Here is a 17,282-nt window from a genome sequence, read left to right as displayed (position 1 = left end):
ACCAGGGCCGTGGCCGCGCCCCACAGGATGGCAGGTGGCCGGGCGGGAGCCGCGGGCGCTCATGGCAGCTGGCCCAGCCTGTGGGGCCCCGGTGCACCAAGGACCAAGGAGCTGGGGGACCAGGGGAGCCCACGGGCACAGGGTGGGAGGACAGAGATGCCGGAACCCTGCCTCCTCCTGTGGGCGGCCCATCCCGCTGCCCCCGCACACGCTCAAACACACACGCACACGCACACACGCCCTCACGCGCTCCCACACCCCACGCACACAGTGGACCCGGAAGGCCTGACCCCCGAGTCTCAGGAAGAAGGAAAACCAGAGGAGTTTGGCCCCCGGGGGCCCAGCCCTGGCCCCTGGCCCCAGGGGGGTGAGCAGTGAGTGTCAGGGGGCGCGGGCCCCATACCCCAGGCCCCCTGGGCAGAGGGGGCGGGCAGGGCGGGGAGGCAGGGCAGGCGGACCCCCCCTCTCCCCTCCCCCAGGCTCTCGTCCCCGCCCCCGCCCCCGCGAGGGGTGGGGGTGGGGCGGGGGGCGGGGCCACAGCCTGGAGGCTAACCTCGCAGATATCAAAAGGGGCCCTGGGACCTTCCTCGCGAGGTCACCGGCGGACTCGTCCTTACAGTATATCGAATGCGTGTGTTTCCTTCATCAACTTTAAATACAAGCAGGATAAAAATCACATTTTTTTCAGGCAACAGTAGCAGTTCCGTAGGTAAGTGGCTTGATCACATTTGTTGTATTAGTAACGCATGCAAGCAGCTGGAAAACCGTCCCGCGGGCCGGCGGCTCCTCTACAAGGTCCCTGCGTAGGACGCCTCCTGTCTCCGGGCCGCCGCGGGCGTCTGCGGCCGGCTGGAGCTGGTGCCGCCCTGCTCGAAGGGCTGCGGGGGGCTCTGGGCGGCCGCGGGCGGCGGCTCGGGCGCGGCCACCTCCTGGATGACGGAGCCCGCCCCGTCCGCCTCCTCGCCGGCCTCGAACGCGGGGTTGTTGGCGGCGCTCAGGTCGACATTCACGGCGTCAGTCCTCAGAGCCACGATGGTGGCGGCGTCGGCCCGCCGCTCCGCGTAGATGCGCTGCTCGAACACCTGCGCCGCGGCGGGCGGGAAGTCGGGGTCGAGGGGCGGGCCGGCGGCGGAGGAGCCCATGACCGTGCGGTACATCTCCACGCCCTCGGGCAGCATGGACTTGATCTTGGGCAGCCAGCGCTTGCGCACGCGGCGGGCGTTGGTACACATGTCCGCCGCGATCACGTTCATCTCACTCTCCTTGAAGCTGGGGGCGAAGTTCTGGCAGTACACTGCGAGCACAGGGGTGCGGGGGCACGGGCTGAGTGACCCCCGCCTCCCGAGGGGCCCCACCAGCCCCGGGGTCAGGGTGACCCCCGCCTCCCGAGGGGCCCCACAGCCCCGGGGTCAGGGCACTTATTTGCTGGAGTGGCCGCTCCTGAGCCAGTGGGGGCATGGCTGGGGGCCTCCAGAGACGTCATGGCCACCCAGGCCTCTTCTGGCCTCAGCCTGAGGACTGGGGGTCACCCTTCTCTCCACTCAGTCCTGGAGACCCTGCCCTGCTCCCTCGGGACAACTGGCATCGGGACACAAGGCCGTGGTACTTCCCTGAGCACCCACTGGCTGTGTGGCCTTGGGCAGGTCCCTGGCATCTCTGGGCCTCATTTATCGCTGCCCCACCCACCCTGGGTCCCAGACCTGCTCAGACAAGCCTGATGGGTAACCCTGCCCTGGCCAGAAAGGGAGTCGGGGCAGGGAGGGCAGGGAGCCCTCGGCACCCGCTAATCAGAGGCGCTTCCTCACAGTCTGGACAAGGAGCGAGGCGGAGCCGGTCAGCCCCTTCCCCCGGCCCAGCCCGAGCCGGGAGGAAGTGAGCCCCGGTGGCCGCATCCGTCGTCATTGAAAACGGTGCCGAGCCTCTCCTTGGTCCTCCACTGGGAGCCACAGGACCCCGCTCTGCAAGCCACCTGGGAGCCAGAGCCAGGTCCCCAGGGCGAGCCCCTCACAGCAGCATCGGCCGCACACCTCCCGGCCTCTTCCCGGAGCCCCACTGGCACTGCACGCTTTGGGACTCCCATTATCCACCACAAAGGCCTCTCTTTGCTCTAAAACAGAATTAGCCTCACAAGAGATGTTTTCCAAGCAAGGAAATAAGACAGTGTCTCGCGAGCCGACGGCCGCAGGAGGGCCGGCTCTCGGCCCGTCTGGCCCGATCGGAGCGGGTGGGCTCCTCCCGAGGCCGGGGCTGGGGCCGGGGGGCAGCAGTCGGCTGCGGAGATGGACCGGCTCCGCCCCCACGCGCCCAGGAGCGGGAGGCAGGAGCCAGCAAGCAGATGGCAAAGGCTCAAAATAACCTCGAAATGTAAATAAGGGGTTTTGTTCAAAAAGGAAAATTAGATCTATTTCACATATTAAAATAGTTTCGCACGCAGCTGAATCCATCATGCTTGGAAACCTACCAAGAACGTTAGCACCTCGAGACCTGGCTCCTGAGAGCTGTTCTTTTCTCTTTCCCCCCAGCCCTGTAGGGCCAGCCTGGTGCCAGGGAGAGGCCGCCCGCCCCGCCCCGCCTGAGGTCCCCGGGGGACCCCGCCGCTCCTGCGCCCCCGACCCGGGAGACCCCGTCCACTTACGCTTCACAGCGTTCAGGACCCGGCTGTCCAGAGGCTTGCGGCTTGGGTCACTAGTGGACGATCGGATGCCGGTGCCGCAGCTGTTGGCCAGTGTGTTCCTGGCGGTGGGGGGGGGGGGGGTAGTCAGAGGTGCCACGGGAATGGGGCTTTCCCACCCAGAAGTCTACCTGCCCCCCGCCTTGTGCCGCTCCTGACTTCCAAGGGTGCAGGGGTGGGGAACAGGCCCGCCACCTTCTGACCCACCCATGAAGTGAAGCACGTAGGTCTTTGTTTTAGGGGGGGGGTGGTCCACAGCCCTCCCCAGACCCAGGCCCCCCCTCCCTCACCTCCACAGTCCCCGGGCCGACACCCAAGTGTGAAGTCAGTAAGGTGGGGGGCCTCACACGCGAGAGGCGTCAGCCACGGGAGACCCTCGAGGCTTCTGCGCCTGCCCAGGGACCCACCTGTCAAAGAAGGTGGCGAGGAGCCGTCTCAGCAAGACCTTGTGCTTCACCCCTGCGCAGAGGTGGCAGTTCATCAGCTGACCTCGTGTGATGTAGACGCCAGAGCCTGTGACCACCAGACACAGAAGAGAGAGGCGCTCGGCCTCACCACCCACACAGCCCAAGGCCAGGACCTCCCCGGGAGGCTCCTGGGGCCAGAGCGGGTGCGCAGGGGGGGTGGGGAGCGGCGCAAGGCCGCCTGACTTCTGGGTGCAGCACCCCAGGGCGTGCCCTGTCACCTGGGGGAGGCAGCCTTGGCCACGTGTCCCCAGATCACCCTGGCAGCCTCAGGGGGTTTCTCTGCTCAGCCTAGGGTTTGGGCAACGCTCCTCGCCTCTCTATCCCTTCCCCAAAACCAAAGCACCTCGGGCAGCGCTGGGGCCTGGAGTTCTGGAGGTCACCCGGCCCTGTGCCTGTGGGGGGAGGGGCGCCGCCAGCCCAGGGCAGGGGTGGGGGCAGTGAGCCCACACGGTACTGTTTACCCCAAAGAAACCTGGCAAGGCCCAGGGGCCCAGCAGGGCGTGGGCCAAGCCAGCAGAGGACACAATGCCCAGAGCGTGGGGTGGCCTCCATGTAACGGACGCTGCTTGTGGAGAAAGGAGCCGGCACCGGACGGTGCCCCCGACCCCCTGAGACAACAGTGCGGTAAACCCCAACGGGCTCTGGGGCCTCCTGAAGCCTCCTTCAGGCCTCTATGACCCCAGCTGTCACAGATCACATGCTGAATCTTGTGAAAAAGACAAGAGTGGGGGGGGGGCTCCTTTCTCGCGGGGCAGGGTGGAAGGAAGACACAGGAGGTGTTCTTGCGTGTGGGTCCCCAGCTGGGCGGCCTGGGCTGGCTTCCCTCCACGGGCCAGGTCTCCGGGGGAGCCTGGGCCCACTGTTTAAACAGACACGTGATTCTGGATGGAGACCACCGCCGGGGGCGTCGGGTCAGTGTGGCCTGACGGTCCTCAGCCACAGCATGCCAGGTGTCCCTGAGGGCCACCCCGCTCACGTCTGCAGAGGCTCCAGCCCAACAGCAGAGCAGGTCACTCTGAGCCACACGGGGGACACCCCCTCGTTGTGGGGAAACCTGTAAAGGGGGGGCTGGGACACAGTGGGGCCTGGGAACCTGATATCCAGCTTGCGTTGGGCCAGGGATGGTGCCCAGGCCTGGCCCCCGCCCCCAACCCCCAACCCCGACAGACAGGCTGTTAGCTGAAAGGCAAAGCCACCCCTCTCTGCCCTGTTCTAAGGTTGCCTGTTTGGACAGTGGCTCCCAGCAGAGGGGACAGCTCAGGCAGAACCCTATGATGCTGCCCAGGGCGTGGTGGTCAGGAGTGCCCAACAGGACTGGGGGGGGGGGGGGCGGGGCAGAAGCTCACAGAAGGTCCACGCCAGCACTGGGGGGAGGGAAGGAGCCCATGGGTCCTGGCCAGCCTGTCAGGGGCTCCCCCGGCCAACCAGGAGACTCCTGGAAAATGGCTCCACCTCCCCACCGAGGGTGACGGCAGCATCTTCTGTCTTCCCTGTGAAGAGCTTTAGAAATCTACGAGGGGCCTGCGAGGCCAGATGCATCCTAACGTTGAAAAGAGAAGTATTTCTGACAAAGGCACCGGGCCCTAATGGGCTTTCGGACTCTACTGTGTCGTTCGCTTTTGCAGAATTCCGTTTCTGACTCGGACCTGCGTCTGGAGCCTCCGGTCGCTACCCGTCAGCGCAGCGATGGGGCGCTCTGGGACTTGGGGAGGGGGGCCCGTGCGCTGTATTCGATTTGGTTTTATCTGCCACCTAAATTAAAACACAATCGTGATTGCAGCCCCTGCCAATCAGATGCGCGACCAGCCCAGGGGATTCAATTAAAATGCTAAATTAATTCAATTGAATAACTCCTCTTAATGACACATTCTCCTAAAAGGAAATTAGAGGAAATTTAAGATGTTCTTTTTTTTTTTTTTTTTTTTTTTTTTTGACTGATTAGTGATGAGTACATTGTTCAGAGCTCTGAGGAAAAAAGATAAACGAGGGCATCTGCACACAATAGACAGGGCGGGGAGGGGCACTTCACCTGCCACCAGCTCTAGCTTCTCGCCAGGGTCCCCTTCTGAGTAGAGCTTGGGGTGACAGCGGTACCCGATCTGGCTGATGAGGCTGGCGGGCAGCGCCACCAGGTCGCGGCGGATGAGGACACAGGAGCGGCTCTCCAGTGGCATGGGTTCTGGTTTCTCTTGCACTGCGGACACAGACCCGATCCGGTTAGGGGTGCTCTCAGGCACGGCGATGGAGATCCTGCCCAGCCGGGCTCGGGTCAGACCCTCCACGGTGGGCTCGACTGCTCCCTCCCTGCCTCGTTGCCCTCCCCACTCTCTCCCTGCCCACCTCACCCTGACCTCTGCGGGGAGGACCAGAGCGGAGAAGCGAACGGAAGAAGGCAGGGAGGGATGCCCACCCAGACCTGTGAACAAGCTACGAGGGCCCGGGAGGTGCCCACCAGACACAGGCCTGCAGATCAGGCAGGACGGGGGGCTCAGGACGGCATGTGCAAGGGGCTGGTCGGAGGGCAGCCGGGCTGGCCCCGAGGTCTCATCGGGCACTCTGCCGGGTGGAGTGCAGGCCTGGAGCGCATAGGGCCTGCACTGTGCCCCTGGCCTGATGGCTGGGGGCGGTCCCATTCCACAGGTGGGGGCACACAGGGCCTCTGCCTGCCAGTGGGCACTTCCCGGAGGCTGTGCCATGCTGCCGGGACGAGAGACAGTTCCGTAAGTACCTGCCAGCAGTAAAGCTGGGCAGTGGCACTGTCGGGCAGGGCACCCAGGGCACCTCCAGCCCTCCAGGTGGTCTGGGAATGCTCCTGGCAAACCACTGCCAGCTGACAGTCAGGGGCCCCTGAGCTCGCCGAACCTGCAGCTACGATGGGGCAGGGGCTGAGCCCACTCTGATGTCCCCAAGCCACACAGGAGCATAACAGCAGCTGGACGTCAAGGCCACTGTCCCCCCCCCCCCCCTCCCCTCCCCTCCCTCCCGAGGCCCCACCCTCCACCCTCCCCTGGCTGGGACACAGGCCCTCTGGCCGGTCTCTCAAGGCCGGGGTGGGGGCTCGAGTCTACTGGGCACCAGCCACACCGAGTGCCGTCCAGGTGCTGGGGGGCCGAGGAGAGGCCCTCAGGGGATGCCCCGTCGGGGGCTCATCGGGTGGCCAGGCTGGGTGGGGAGAGACGCCACAGGGAGGCTCCCATGGTGGAGAGGACCGAGCCCCACCAGGCCTTGTGTCCCAAGACCCCTTAAGCAGGTGCCCCCAAGTCCAGCCCCACATCCTCCCCCATCTCCCTGCAGCCCCCTGGTCTCCTTGCCCCCCCACCCCAGCAGCCACACAAGCCGCACGCTCACCACAGGGTCAGCGAAGGGCCTCTGCGCGGGGCAGGGCTCCAGGGCAAAGCCCCCCGCCACGCACATGCTGCCATCAGCCCGGCACGCTTCACCCCGCCTCCCTCACCCTGTGTCCCCAGCACACGGGCCACTCTGGGTCACCTCCCAGGAGGGCCACCTGCTCCCGGCCAGCTGCTGTCATTGAGAAATCACAGCTGGTCCGGGGCAGGGGACTCCCCCACACAGCTGGCAGAGAGCACGGCCCAGGCCTCCCTCGGCCACCCAGACACGGGGGCAAGGTCTGCATGCCGGCAAGGGCCTCGGGCTGCTCAGAGGGTCACTCAGGGTTGGGCCCTCATGGTCAAGGACAGCAGTTCTCTGTAGCAGCCTTAGCGGCTCCTGGGCCAGAGGGGGGTGGCTGTAGAACCTTGTAGTGCCCAGATACCTGGAGGGCAGGGCCAGGCTGGAACCTGCTCTCCATCAGGCTCCAGGCGGGGACACCTGGCCACTCAGGCTGGAGCAGTGGTCCTGTCCCTTCGGCATTGTGACCCATCCCCGCTTAGGGGGTCACAGGAAAATTCAGCACCTGGCCTCACTGTGGCAGGTGCCAGGTTGGGCCGGGCCACAGACCTGGGAAAGCCACACGGGGGCTGCTGCAAAGGGGCTTCAGGAGGTAGGGTGGCAAGGAAGCGTCTTGGGCAGACCCTCACCCCCAGGCGGCCAGAACCCGGCAGCCTCAAGCTCCTGTCGGGGCGGTGGTGGGGGCCGGCCTCCTGGAGCCACAGGAGAGCCCCTCGGGAGAAGGCAGGCTGGGCTCCAGTGCCCAGCACCCCCCCCCCCAGATCAGGGCTCAAGTGGGGGGGGGGCAGTCGCTCTGGGGAACGGGAGGCACCTCCCACCAGGTGTGTGTGGGGAACGCGGGTGGGGGCAGATGAGCAGAGAGCAACAGAGAACCTTCCAAACCTGGCATACCCGGGGGCTCAGGGAGCACAGGAAAAACAACCCGGGTGGTATTTTAAAACATAATTACCCGCCCCCGCCCCCCCCACGGCCTGCTGTGATTACACACGCAGACGCAGAGCCAAAGCCAGCGCCGCGGCATTTACATAAAGAGCGCTCACCAACAGAAATAACGGCGTCCACAACGCAGCCTGCCGTGTTTCTCCAAACAGCAGAAGTTGTTTCCGCTCCTCTCGCCTGCCCCCGACCCGCCCCAGCGCCAGCCCCAGCCCCCCACCCCGACCCCTGCCCCCCCAACCCCCCTCCCCCCCCCCGGGGCTGGCCCCCGCCCCTGCCCCCTACCCCCGGCCCCCAGCCCCCTACCCCCCAACCGCGGCCACCAGTCCCCCGCCCCCCACCCCCGCCCCTGCCCCCCACCCCTGGCCCCCGCCCCCAGCCCCCTACCCCCAACCCCAGCCCCCTGCCCCCGCCCCCCACCCCCGGACCCCCGCCTCAGTCCCTGGCCCCCGGCCCCCCGCCCCCGACCCCCAGCCCAGCTCCAGAGAGCCAGAGACCAGCAGATCCAGAACACCCAGAACAGCCTCTTCTATTTCTGCTCTGCCTAGCGCCGGATACTGCGCCAGCTAAAAATACCCGAACCCGCGTGGTGGCTCATCTGGAAAGGTGCTCCCAAAGCCTTCCCTGCCCCTGCCCCTGCCCCTGCCCCTGCCCCGGGCCCCAAGTCTCCTCCTCCTAGGGAGAGGAGGGGGCAGCTTACAACCAGGTTCTGGGAGCCTGGGAGAGCGTGCACGGGGCCCCTCGCGAGTCCCCGTGGCCTTCGGGCAGGCGTCCCTGACTGCGGGGCTGGCGGGAGGCCCCTCGGTGGGCTGTGGGCAGGGACACGGCAGCCCGCAGACGGACCCACGGATCACACTGAGGTCACTCGGGGACCGGCCACCGCGGCGGAACCACCACCCTCACCGTCAACGGCCTCGTTTTCAACCAGCAACAGCTCCAGTCTCCAGGACCGTGGGCTCCGAATATTTTGGGCCCGTGGACTTTGGAGAGAAGCAGGTGTTTGTCCCGAGAGGTGAGTAATTGCTCTCCCCGTAGGAAAGGTGAGTCCCGGTGAAAAGGCCTCTACGGAATGATCCGGAACAGTAGCTGATCTGGGCCAAAGGGGCAGCCGCAACCAAGGACAGGCAGAGTTTCCCTCGGATCACCGGACAGAGAAAACTGTAACTGTGGACACAGGACTCATGGGTGGACCCGCCAGGGACTCTGGGCACCAAGGAGGGACCCAGCTGCTCCCTGACTCGGTGACGCTGCGTGAATCCAGCCGGCGAGGACATCGTGCTGGGTGAGAGGAAACCAGCACAGAAGGACAAGTCCCGTCAGATTCCACTGGCTGTGGGGCCGAGAGGAGTCGGACCCAGAGACAGACAGCGCGGGGGGCAGGGTGGTCGGTGTGTCACGGGACCGAGTTCGGTCTGGGAAGATGGACGCTCCTGGGGACGGACGGAGGGGACGGCTGCACGGCAGCGTGAGTGTGCCCGACGCCCCCGAACTGTGCCCTCAGCAACAGCTGTCACGGCAAATCCTGCGTCACGATATTCCAGCCCAACAACACGATTCTCTTGAAAGAATGAAAGGCCTCTGGGAGACGAGGGAGACGAGGGCCGTGGTCCTCGTTTCGCAGTCTGTTAGGCACGGATAGAAGGCAGCGCTGGTGACGCAGGCCCGCAGGGACCCCGGGAGGGTCACTGACCTCCGTCCCTGCACCTTCTCACCCTCCTGTGGGTCACTGGGAACCTGGAGAACGCGCTGGACTGTCTCCCCGAACAAGACACACAGAGTCCCCAGCCCACGGGATGCCGGTGCCTCGCCACGCCCCAACGGTGTGGCCTCTGTTCCTGTCCCCAGATGCACAAGGTGTCTCCGGCGGCCCCTCGGAGATGGCCTAGGCAGCCCCCACCCTCGGCAGGGAGCCCCCACCAATGTGTGTGGCCGCCAGCAGGTGACCGAGCCCCTGGGAGGTTGCGCGCGGAGGTGTGGGGACAAGGAAGGGGACACTCAGAGAACGTGTCATTTGTTAAAATGGCACAATAAGAAATCGAAGCCCTAGTCCTTGATTATATCGGAAAACACAACTTAAAGCCAAACGGAAAGAAAAAGGCCGGTCACACTACCCACTTTCAACTCACTATAAACCAGTCGTAACGGTACGTGCGGGCAAGCGAAGGGACACGCGGTCCACAGCACGGAAACAGGCCGGCACAGACACGCTCGGCTGAGTTGTGACAAAGGTTCGCTCGCCACTCAACGGGGGAGGTGACAGCTGCTTCGGCACGTGGTGCAGAGGAAGCAGCCAGGCACGGACAGATCACAAAAGTGAAGCCGCCCTTGATCTGAGCCTCACGCCTGACGCGGAAATTGACAAAGATGACCCGGGACCTCGTGTAAAACACAGAACTACAAAACTTCCAGAAGAGAATCTTCGTGAACTCGGGTTCGGCGAAAAGCTTACACACGACCCCGAAAGCACAGCCTGTGAAGGAATGGCCTGATTAGCGGGACCCCACGGAAGGGAAAGCCTCCTGCAAAGACAGCGGCCCCAGCCGGCAGGCCTGCACCCGACAGGCGATTTGTGCTGAGAACCCGCAGCGGCTCTCAACGCCCGACAGCCAGAAAACGGACAACTCGATCTTTAAAATGGGCAAAAGATCCAAACAGGTGCTTGGTGAGAGAACACACAGACGGCACACCGGCACTGAAGAGGCAGCCACGTTGGCCACCGGAAACTGCACATAAAACCGCGTGGAGACGCCACTCCACACGCACGGTGCGGCTGAGCTTGCGGCCCGGGTGGGGCGAGGGGTGGCCACTGGGCGCTGCTCCCCAGCCACAGTGCACAGGGGGACACAGACACCCCGGGGGACGGCTGGGCAGGGGGACACGGGCACCCCCGGGGAACGGCTGGGTAGGGGACACGGGCATCCCGGGGGATGGCTGGGTAGGAGACACGGGCACTCCATAGGCAGCTGGGCAGGGGACAAGGACACTCCAGAGGATGGCTGGGCAGGGGACACAGGCAACCCGGGAGATGGCTGGGCAGGGGGACACGGGCACTCCATAGGCAGCTGGGCAGGGGGACACAGGCACCCCGGGGGATGGCTGGGCAGGGGGACACAGGCACCCCAGGGGATGGCTGGGCAGGGGGACACAGGCACCCCGGGGGATGGCTGGGCAGGGGGACACAGGCACGCCGGGGAACGGCTGGGTAGGGGACACAGGCATCCCGGGGAATGGCTGGGTAGGGGACACGGGCACTCCAGAGGATGGCTGGGCAGGGGGACACAGGCACCCCGGGGGATGGCTGGGCAGGGGACATGGGCACTCCAGAGGATGGCTGGGCAGGGGGACATGGGCACTCCATAAGGGGCTGGGCAGGGTACAGGGGCACTCCAGAGGACGGATGGGCAGGGGACACAGGCACTCCAGAGGATGGCTGGGCAGGGGGACACGGGCACCCCGGGGGATGGCTGGGCAGGGGGACATGGGCACCCCGGGGGATGGCTGGGCAGGGGGACACGGGCACCCCGGGGGATGGCTGGGCAGGGGGACACAGGCACCCCGGGGGACGGCTATGCAGGGGGACACAGGCACTCCATAGGCGGCTGGGCAGGGGACACGGGCACTCCAGAGGATGGCTGGGCAGGGGACACAGGCATTCCAGAGGACGGCTGGGCAGGGGGACACGGGCACTCCAGAGGATGGCTGGGCAGGGGACACGGGCACGCTGGGGAACGGCTGGGTAGGGGACACGGGCATCCCGGGGAATGGCTGGGTAGGGGACACGGGCACTCCATAGGCAGCTGGGCAGGGGGACACAGGCACCCCAGGGGATGGCTGGGCAGGGGACACGGGCACTCCAGAGGATGGCTGGGCAGGGGACACAGGCAACCCGGGGGATGGCTGGGCAGAGGGACACGGGCACTCCAGAGGATGGCTGGGCAGGGGACACGGGCACCCTGGGGGACGGCTGGGTAGGGCACACAGGCATCCTGGGGGACGGGTGGGTAGGGGACATGGGCACCCTGGGGGATGGCTGGGCAGGGGGACACGGGCACCCCAGGGGACGACTAGGCAGGGGGACACAGGCACTCCATAGGCGGCTGGGCAGGGGACACGGGCACTCCAGAGGATGGCTGGGCAGCTCTTCCAAAGCTGAACACAGGCTGAGTGTGGGAGCCGCACCCCCTCACCTGGGTGCTCAGCCAGGGAAACGGGATGAAGACAGTCCGCTCGGGCCCTGAGCAAGGATGCGGACAGCGGCTCTGCTCACAAATGCCCTGACTGGAGATGACCCAGTGTCTCGTGTGGGGACAGAGAACAGATCGGTGACCGCCAGGGGATGGGGTGGCACGGAGGGTTGACGGAGCTGCTGTGTATCGTGAGCGCCCAGGTGGCCCGCCCAGCGCTGCCCTGCCCTGCCCCTTGCTGCTGGGCCCCAGGAGGCCCCCCCCCAACACCCACCAGGCAGGCAGTTCTGAAAGGGCCACACCCACAAAGGCGCCCATGCGTCTGAACACAACCGTGTTGGCATCCTGGATACGGGGCAGGGGGTCCTTCCGAAAGGCGCACTTGGGCCCCGAGGGGTGGGGCAGAGCATCAGCAGCTGGGGGTCATCACAGATGACTGCTCTTTTGCGTGAAGACAGAAATGCCACCAATGTAGCCACGTCCCCCAGCGACTGTGAGATGACCCCTATTTTGCGGGGGCTAAAACGCAAGGAAGGACAGAAGGCATCTCAGAACCAACGAGATCGCAGCACATCGGGCACAAAATAACAAGTCTGGCAGGGAAAGCCCTGAAGAAAGAAACCTACGAGCAGACACAGAAACGCTGAGGAGAGACTGTGTGCAAACGCCCTGCGGGGGAACCCCCACGCGGGAACGATCTCCGTGCACAGGTAGGGTCCCCGGGTCCCCGTGCGCAGGCAGGCGCAGGCACAGCGGCCGGACAGGACGTGAGGCTCTGACCCTGCAGCCCTGGACGGCGCCCAGGGCGACCCTGAGCCGCAGCTCCTCTGGGGCCCGGCTCATAACATTCCAAACCTCCTCTGGGAGGCTCCCCGTCCAACTCAGCCAGTCCCACTCAAACCTGCCATGGATGCTGCCTGTCCCCAGACCCCACAGGCCTGCCGGTTTTGTGTCCAGCACCCACGTCTGGCCCTGGGAGACCCCACCGAGGCCCCAGCTGGTGTCCCGGCAAACCCAGCGGCTGCCCGCACTGCCGGCCTGACCGCATTCTCCTCCGTCAGCTCCGCGGACTCGAGACGTCCACCGCGGACGGCCTGGACAGATCCTGGTCCGTGCCGCCAGGTGACACCGGTCACCCTGAAAACACGGTGGGGCTCTGCGTGCCCTGGGACCGTGTTTATGTAAGATGCACGCACGGGCTATGCTTGAAGACAAAACACGGGACGCGAGGCCGCTGGGAGACAGCGGGAGGCAGAGCAACGGGTGAACAGCTCTCCCCAGTGTGACCTTCTATACTCTTAACAATGATTAGCACACATCAGCTACACACGAACGCATTTAACCTGTGAGGTGCCCCAGAGACCCCTGTACGGCAATGGGGGAGTGACCCCCCCCTCCCCCATCAAGAACAATTCCAAAAGCTGCATTAAAAAACGGGCCCCAGGGCAGCTCAGTCAGTTAAGCGTGGGACTCTTGATTTCGGCTCAGGTCAAGGTCTCACCGATCTTGGGTTTGAGCCCTGAGTCGGGCTCTGCACTGTCAGTGTGGAACCTGCTTGGGACCCTCTCGCTCCCTCTCTGCCCCTCCTGCTTGCGCAGGCTCTCTCTCAAAATTTAAAAAAAAAAAAAAAAAAACTTAAAAAAAATTAGTCTCAGGGCCAGGCCCCTGAGCTGAGGGGACAGCTGCCGCAGGGCTGGGTGGGAGGGCCAGCCGGGCCTGGAGCGTGCAGATTCGAGGGGCCTCGGCCTGGGAGATGGCCCGGCTTCCCCTCAACTTCCTGCCACCACTAAGCAGCACGTGTGCAGGACCAGATTCAGAAACCAAAGAAAGGTGAAATCGGGGATGTGGTGCCCACGTGCGAGATAGCAGACTCGGGGGCCCGCCGGGAGGAGGCGGTCTGGGAACCCCAGGACCGGCCGTGGCCTGGGAGCCGCGGCGAGCACCTCGCCGGCTCCCACCTGAGGCCTCTAACGACGGACCGTCCGTCTGTGGAGGAGCGCTGGCGGGAGCTCCCAGATGCTTCCTACCGTGTCGAGCTTCAACGAGAGCTCAGCAGGAACAGGGGGAAATGAGTAATAAGAAACCAATTTACAAAAAGACATTAGATCAGACCCAAGGTGGTCCGTCCCAGACGATGGCCACCACCCGTGGAGCGCCTGCTCTCGACAGGGCAGGAAACGTAGCAACACAATGGGAAGCTGCACCAGAAAACCAGAATCTGTGGGAAGGATCAGACCCTGGACGGAAGATCGGTGTCGCTGGAGGAGACAGAACAGAGCAGGTGACAGGAACGCCAACCTGGGAAAGAATGCCAAGTATCCAGACTGAAGCGGAGAAAGGAAACACAAGAGTCACGAAGAGCAAAAGAGGCACGGAACGTGGGGCAAGCATGACCCCGTGTCCCGGGAGCCCAGGAGGCCCGGCGGCGCACGGGAGCCAGGGTGACCGAGAGGTCCCAGCTAAGAGGGAGAGGGCCGGGCCCTGAACACGCTCCCGGACGGAGGCCGTGCTCAGATGGATGTTGGACTCTCTAACCCTGAAGACAGCAGCCCCCACACTCATAATAAAAGAAAGGGAAACAAACAGAACCAAGTGGCTGATCAGCCAGAAAGGGGGAAAATAGAGAAACACAGATCAGAGGGGACGGATGGGAAATCGCTAGAAAGACGGGACGTGAAACCCAAAGACACCAGTGATTACGCGAGATGGAACCGGACTGTGTGCGAGAAAACAATGAAGGTTTGTTAAGCCCGGACAAAAACACCAAAAGCCACGACACATCGTGAAGCCGCGTGGAGACGACACGGCGCGGCCGCGGCCACGGACCGGGGCGGCCGGCGGGCCGACCTGAGGGCACGCGACACCCCAGCAGGAACAGGAGAACAACCGTGCGGGCGCGTGTGGGATGCGACGTAATCATGGGTGCGGCTCATTAAGCTGACGGCCTGGCTGCTTCCTTCAGTGCGTATGGAACATATTCTGGGGCAGAAAGCAATTCCTGACGAATTCCAGAGCAGTGAGGCGGTATGAAATTCGCGGGGCATTTGATTTGGAAACTTCAACGAAAACATGACCAGAAAACCCAGAGTGTGGTTGGAAGTTGAGGGACACGCCGTCGCACAAGCCAAGGGTCGAGGAAAACACCGCGACTCGGTAACACAACCAGAAAATCTGTTTCGTGGGTGCCGATGAAAACACGCGAGACAGGATGAAGCCAGCCGCGCGGCCCAGGAAGTGCGTGGCCCCACGCGCACTTACCGTGAAAGGCTGAGAAGTCAGTCATCTGAAGATCTGTCCTTTTTTTTTTTTTTTCAAGTTTATTTAGAGTGGGGGAAGGGCAGAGAATGAGGGGGACAGAGGGTCCGAAGCAGGCTCAGTGCTGAGAGCTGAAAGCCCGACGAGGGGCTCGAACTCACAAACCTTGAGATCATGACCTGAGCCAAAATGGAGTCAGACGCTCAGCCGACAGAGCCACCCAGGCGCCCCTAAGCATCTGTCTTAAACATCCAGGGCAAGAACAGCGAATAAACTCAGAGAAAGTTGTAGTACGGTGAGATGAAAACATATACGAAGACGGAAAATAGAGAAGAAAATCCAAAAGTTGGTTCTCTGAAGAAAAGGGAAAGGAAAAAAAGGCACAAACTAACAGTGTTCGGAACACAGCACAGGCCCCTGCAGGACGGGGGCCTGTAGACCTCCAGGGTGAACGGACCGACGGGAAGTATTTGAGGCTGTCTGGGGCGCACGGGACTTTAGCTGCACGTGTTTCTGTTAATTAATTAATTACCTTGAGAGACAGAGCAGAGGAGGGCAGAGGGAGCGTGGGAAGAGAATCCCAGGCAGGCTCCGCGCTGTCAGCACAGAGCCCGACACGGGGCTCGAACCCAAGAACCGTGAGATCGTGACCTGAGCCGAAACCAAGAGTCGGGCGCTTAACCGTCTGAGCCCCCCAGGCGCCCGGGAGATCTTTCTTTAACGACATAAACGGCATCCTTAGGTCGTGGGCTGCACGGAACACACGAGGGGACGGCCCCGCTCCAGACGTCAGGAGGGACCTTAAGAGGATGTTAGGGACAAGTTCACGCCAATGAGTCAGAAAACCAGATGCGGCCGACAACCGTCCGGAGAGGCAGGAGCACGCTTCCCGGCGGACCGAGTCCTCGACTGAGAAGACATAAAAGTACAAAACAGGCGGGAAGGAATTCTCGGTTCATTTCAGAAGGTGGAAAACCCCGCAGAGAAGCGTGAGGCACCGTCTGAAGGGAAATGAGACACGCGGCCCGGTGCTCGCAAGCGAGGAACGTCCAGGCTCGCTCCCGCGGCGGGCGGCCGCCCGTGAAACGGATCTGACCCTCAAGGCGCTCTCCGCGGCCCCCAGGCCCTGGTTCGGAGCCCCCCGCCTCCTCCGAGGCGGGCGTGGAGGTGGGGATGTGTCTACACCGGGGCGCCCACACCGCGTGTGGGGCCTGTGCCAGCAGGTTTCCTGGCGTTGAGGCCGGAGCCCAGGACCGTGCAGGCCACGTGCCCAGGCTCCCACTGAAGCAGGTGGCCCCCTTCCACACTGCCTGAGGCCCCTTCCGGGGCACGGACACTGCGGAGGGCCTCACACCTCAGGACGGTCACCAAAACCGCGCAAAAAAAAAAAAAAAAGGAGGAGGAGGCCGAATGCAGAAATTCAATCGTAACTAGGCCGAACTTATTCCAGAAACACAAGTGTTTTGTTTTTTTAACGTTCAAAAAAGCAATCAGCGTAACTCAGAAAAGTAACGGGCAGAAGAGGAAAGCGGGATGCCCGGTTCAGTATTTAGAGACAAGGCTTTTGTTAAAATTCAACCCTGATTTATGAAAAAGAAACACACCAACCTCTTAACCTAAGAAAAGAACGTCCTTAACCTCATAACACGCATCACAAAAGCCTAGAGCAAATATCCTACCTCAAGATGAATATTGAACGCGTTTCCTGAGCTCAGAGATGAGACGAGTGAACCGGAAGGTGTGGCCAGTACGGTCGGGCAAAAAGGAAGCAAAACGGCCAGGAACAGAAATAAAGCCACCATTGCCAGCAGGTGACAGGATGGGACACAGAGAAAATCTGAGAGTCTGCAGGGAAACTACTGGAATAAATGACTGGGCAGTGGCCAGGGTTTTTTTTTAATACTTTAAAAATTTTTTTTGTTTTTATTAGTTTTTATTTACTTTTCAACGTTTACTTATTTTTCTTAATTTTTTAAAAATATTTTTATTTATTTTTGAGACAGAGAGAGAGCATGAGCAGGGGAGGGGCGGAGAGAAAGAGGGAGACACAGAATCCGAAGCAGGCTCCAGGGTCCGAGCTGTCAGCACGGAGCCCGACGCGGGGCTCGAACTCACACGCTGTGAGGTCATGACCTGAGCTGAAGTCGGACGCTTAACCGACTGAGCCACCCAGGCGCCTCTCAATGTTCACTTATTTTTGAGAGAGAGACAGAGTGTGAGCGGGGGAGGAACAGAGAGGGAGGGAGACACAGGATCCGAAGCGGGTTCCAGGCTCCGAGCTGTCGGCACAGGGCCCGACACGGGACTCGAACCCACGGACCGTGAGATCGTGACCCGAGCCGGAGTCAGACCTCTGACCAA

At 63.0% G+C, this 17,282-nt stretch overlaps 1 protein-coding gene across 4 annotated transcripts in view; it reads right to left on the bottom strand.

Annotated features, from left to right (window-relative positions):
* Nucleotides 1–493: 493 nt before the first annotated feature.
* NACC2 (NACC family member 2) overlaps nucleotides 494–17,282 on the bottom strand; it is a 66,593-nt gene continuing 49,804 nt past the window's right edge. For all 4 annotated transcript variants that reach the window (XM_042964771.1, XM_042964773.1, XM_042964774.1 and 1 more), the window contains 4 exons: nucleotides 5,168–5,332; nucleotides 3,079–3,184; nucleotides 2,636–2,733; nucleotides 494–1,294 (listed from right to left, as the gene is read on the bottom strand). In XM_042964771.1, the coding sequence (XP_042820705.1) occupies nucleotides 789–1,294; nucleotides 2,636–2,733; nucleotides 3,079–3,184; nucleotides 5,168–5,332 (875 nt within the window). In that variant the 3' untranslated portion in view covers nucleotides 494–788. The remainder of the gene's footprint in view (nucleotides 1,295–2,635; nucleotides 2,734–3,078; nucleotides 3,185–5,167; nucleotides 5,333–17,282) is intronic.

This window comes from Panthera tigris, chromosome D4 (assembly GCF_018350195.1).
Source record: "Panthera tigris isolate Pti1 chromosome D4, P.tigris_Pti1_mat1.1, whole genome shotgun sequence".
In the NCBI taxonomy this organism is placed as follows: domain Eukaryota; kingdom Metazoa; phylum Chordata; class Mammalia; order Carnivora; family Felidae; genus Panthera; species Panthera tigris.
The sequence above is the reverse complement of the archived record's forward strand: the minus strand, read 5'-3'. Positions and strand labels throughout refer to the sequence as shown.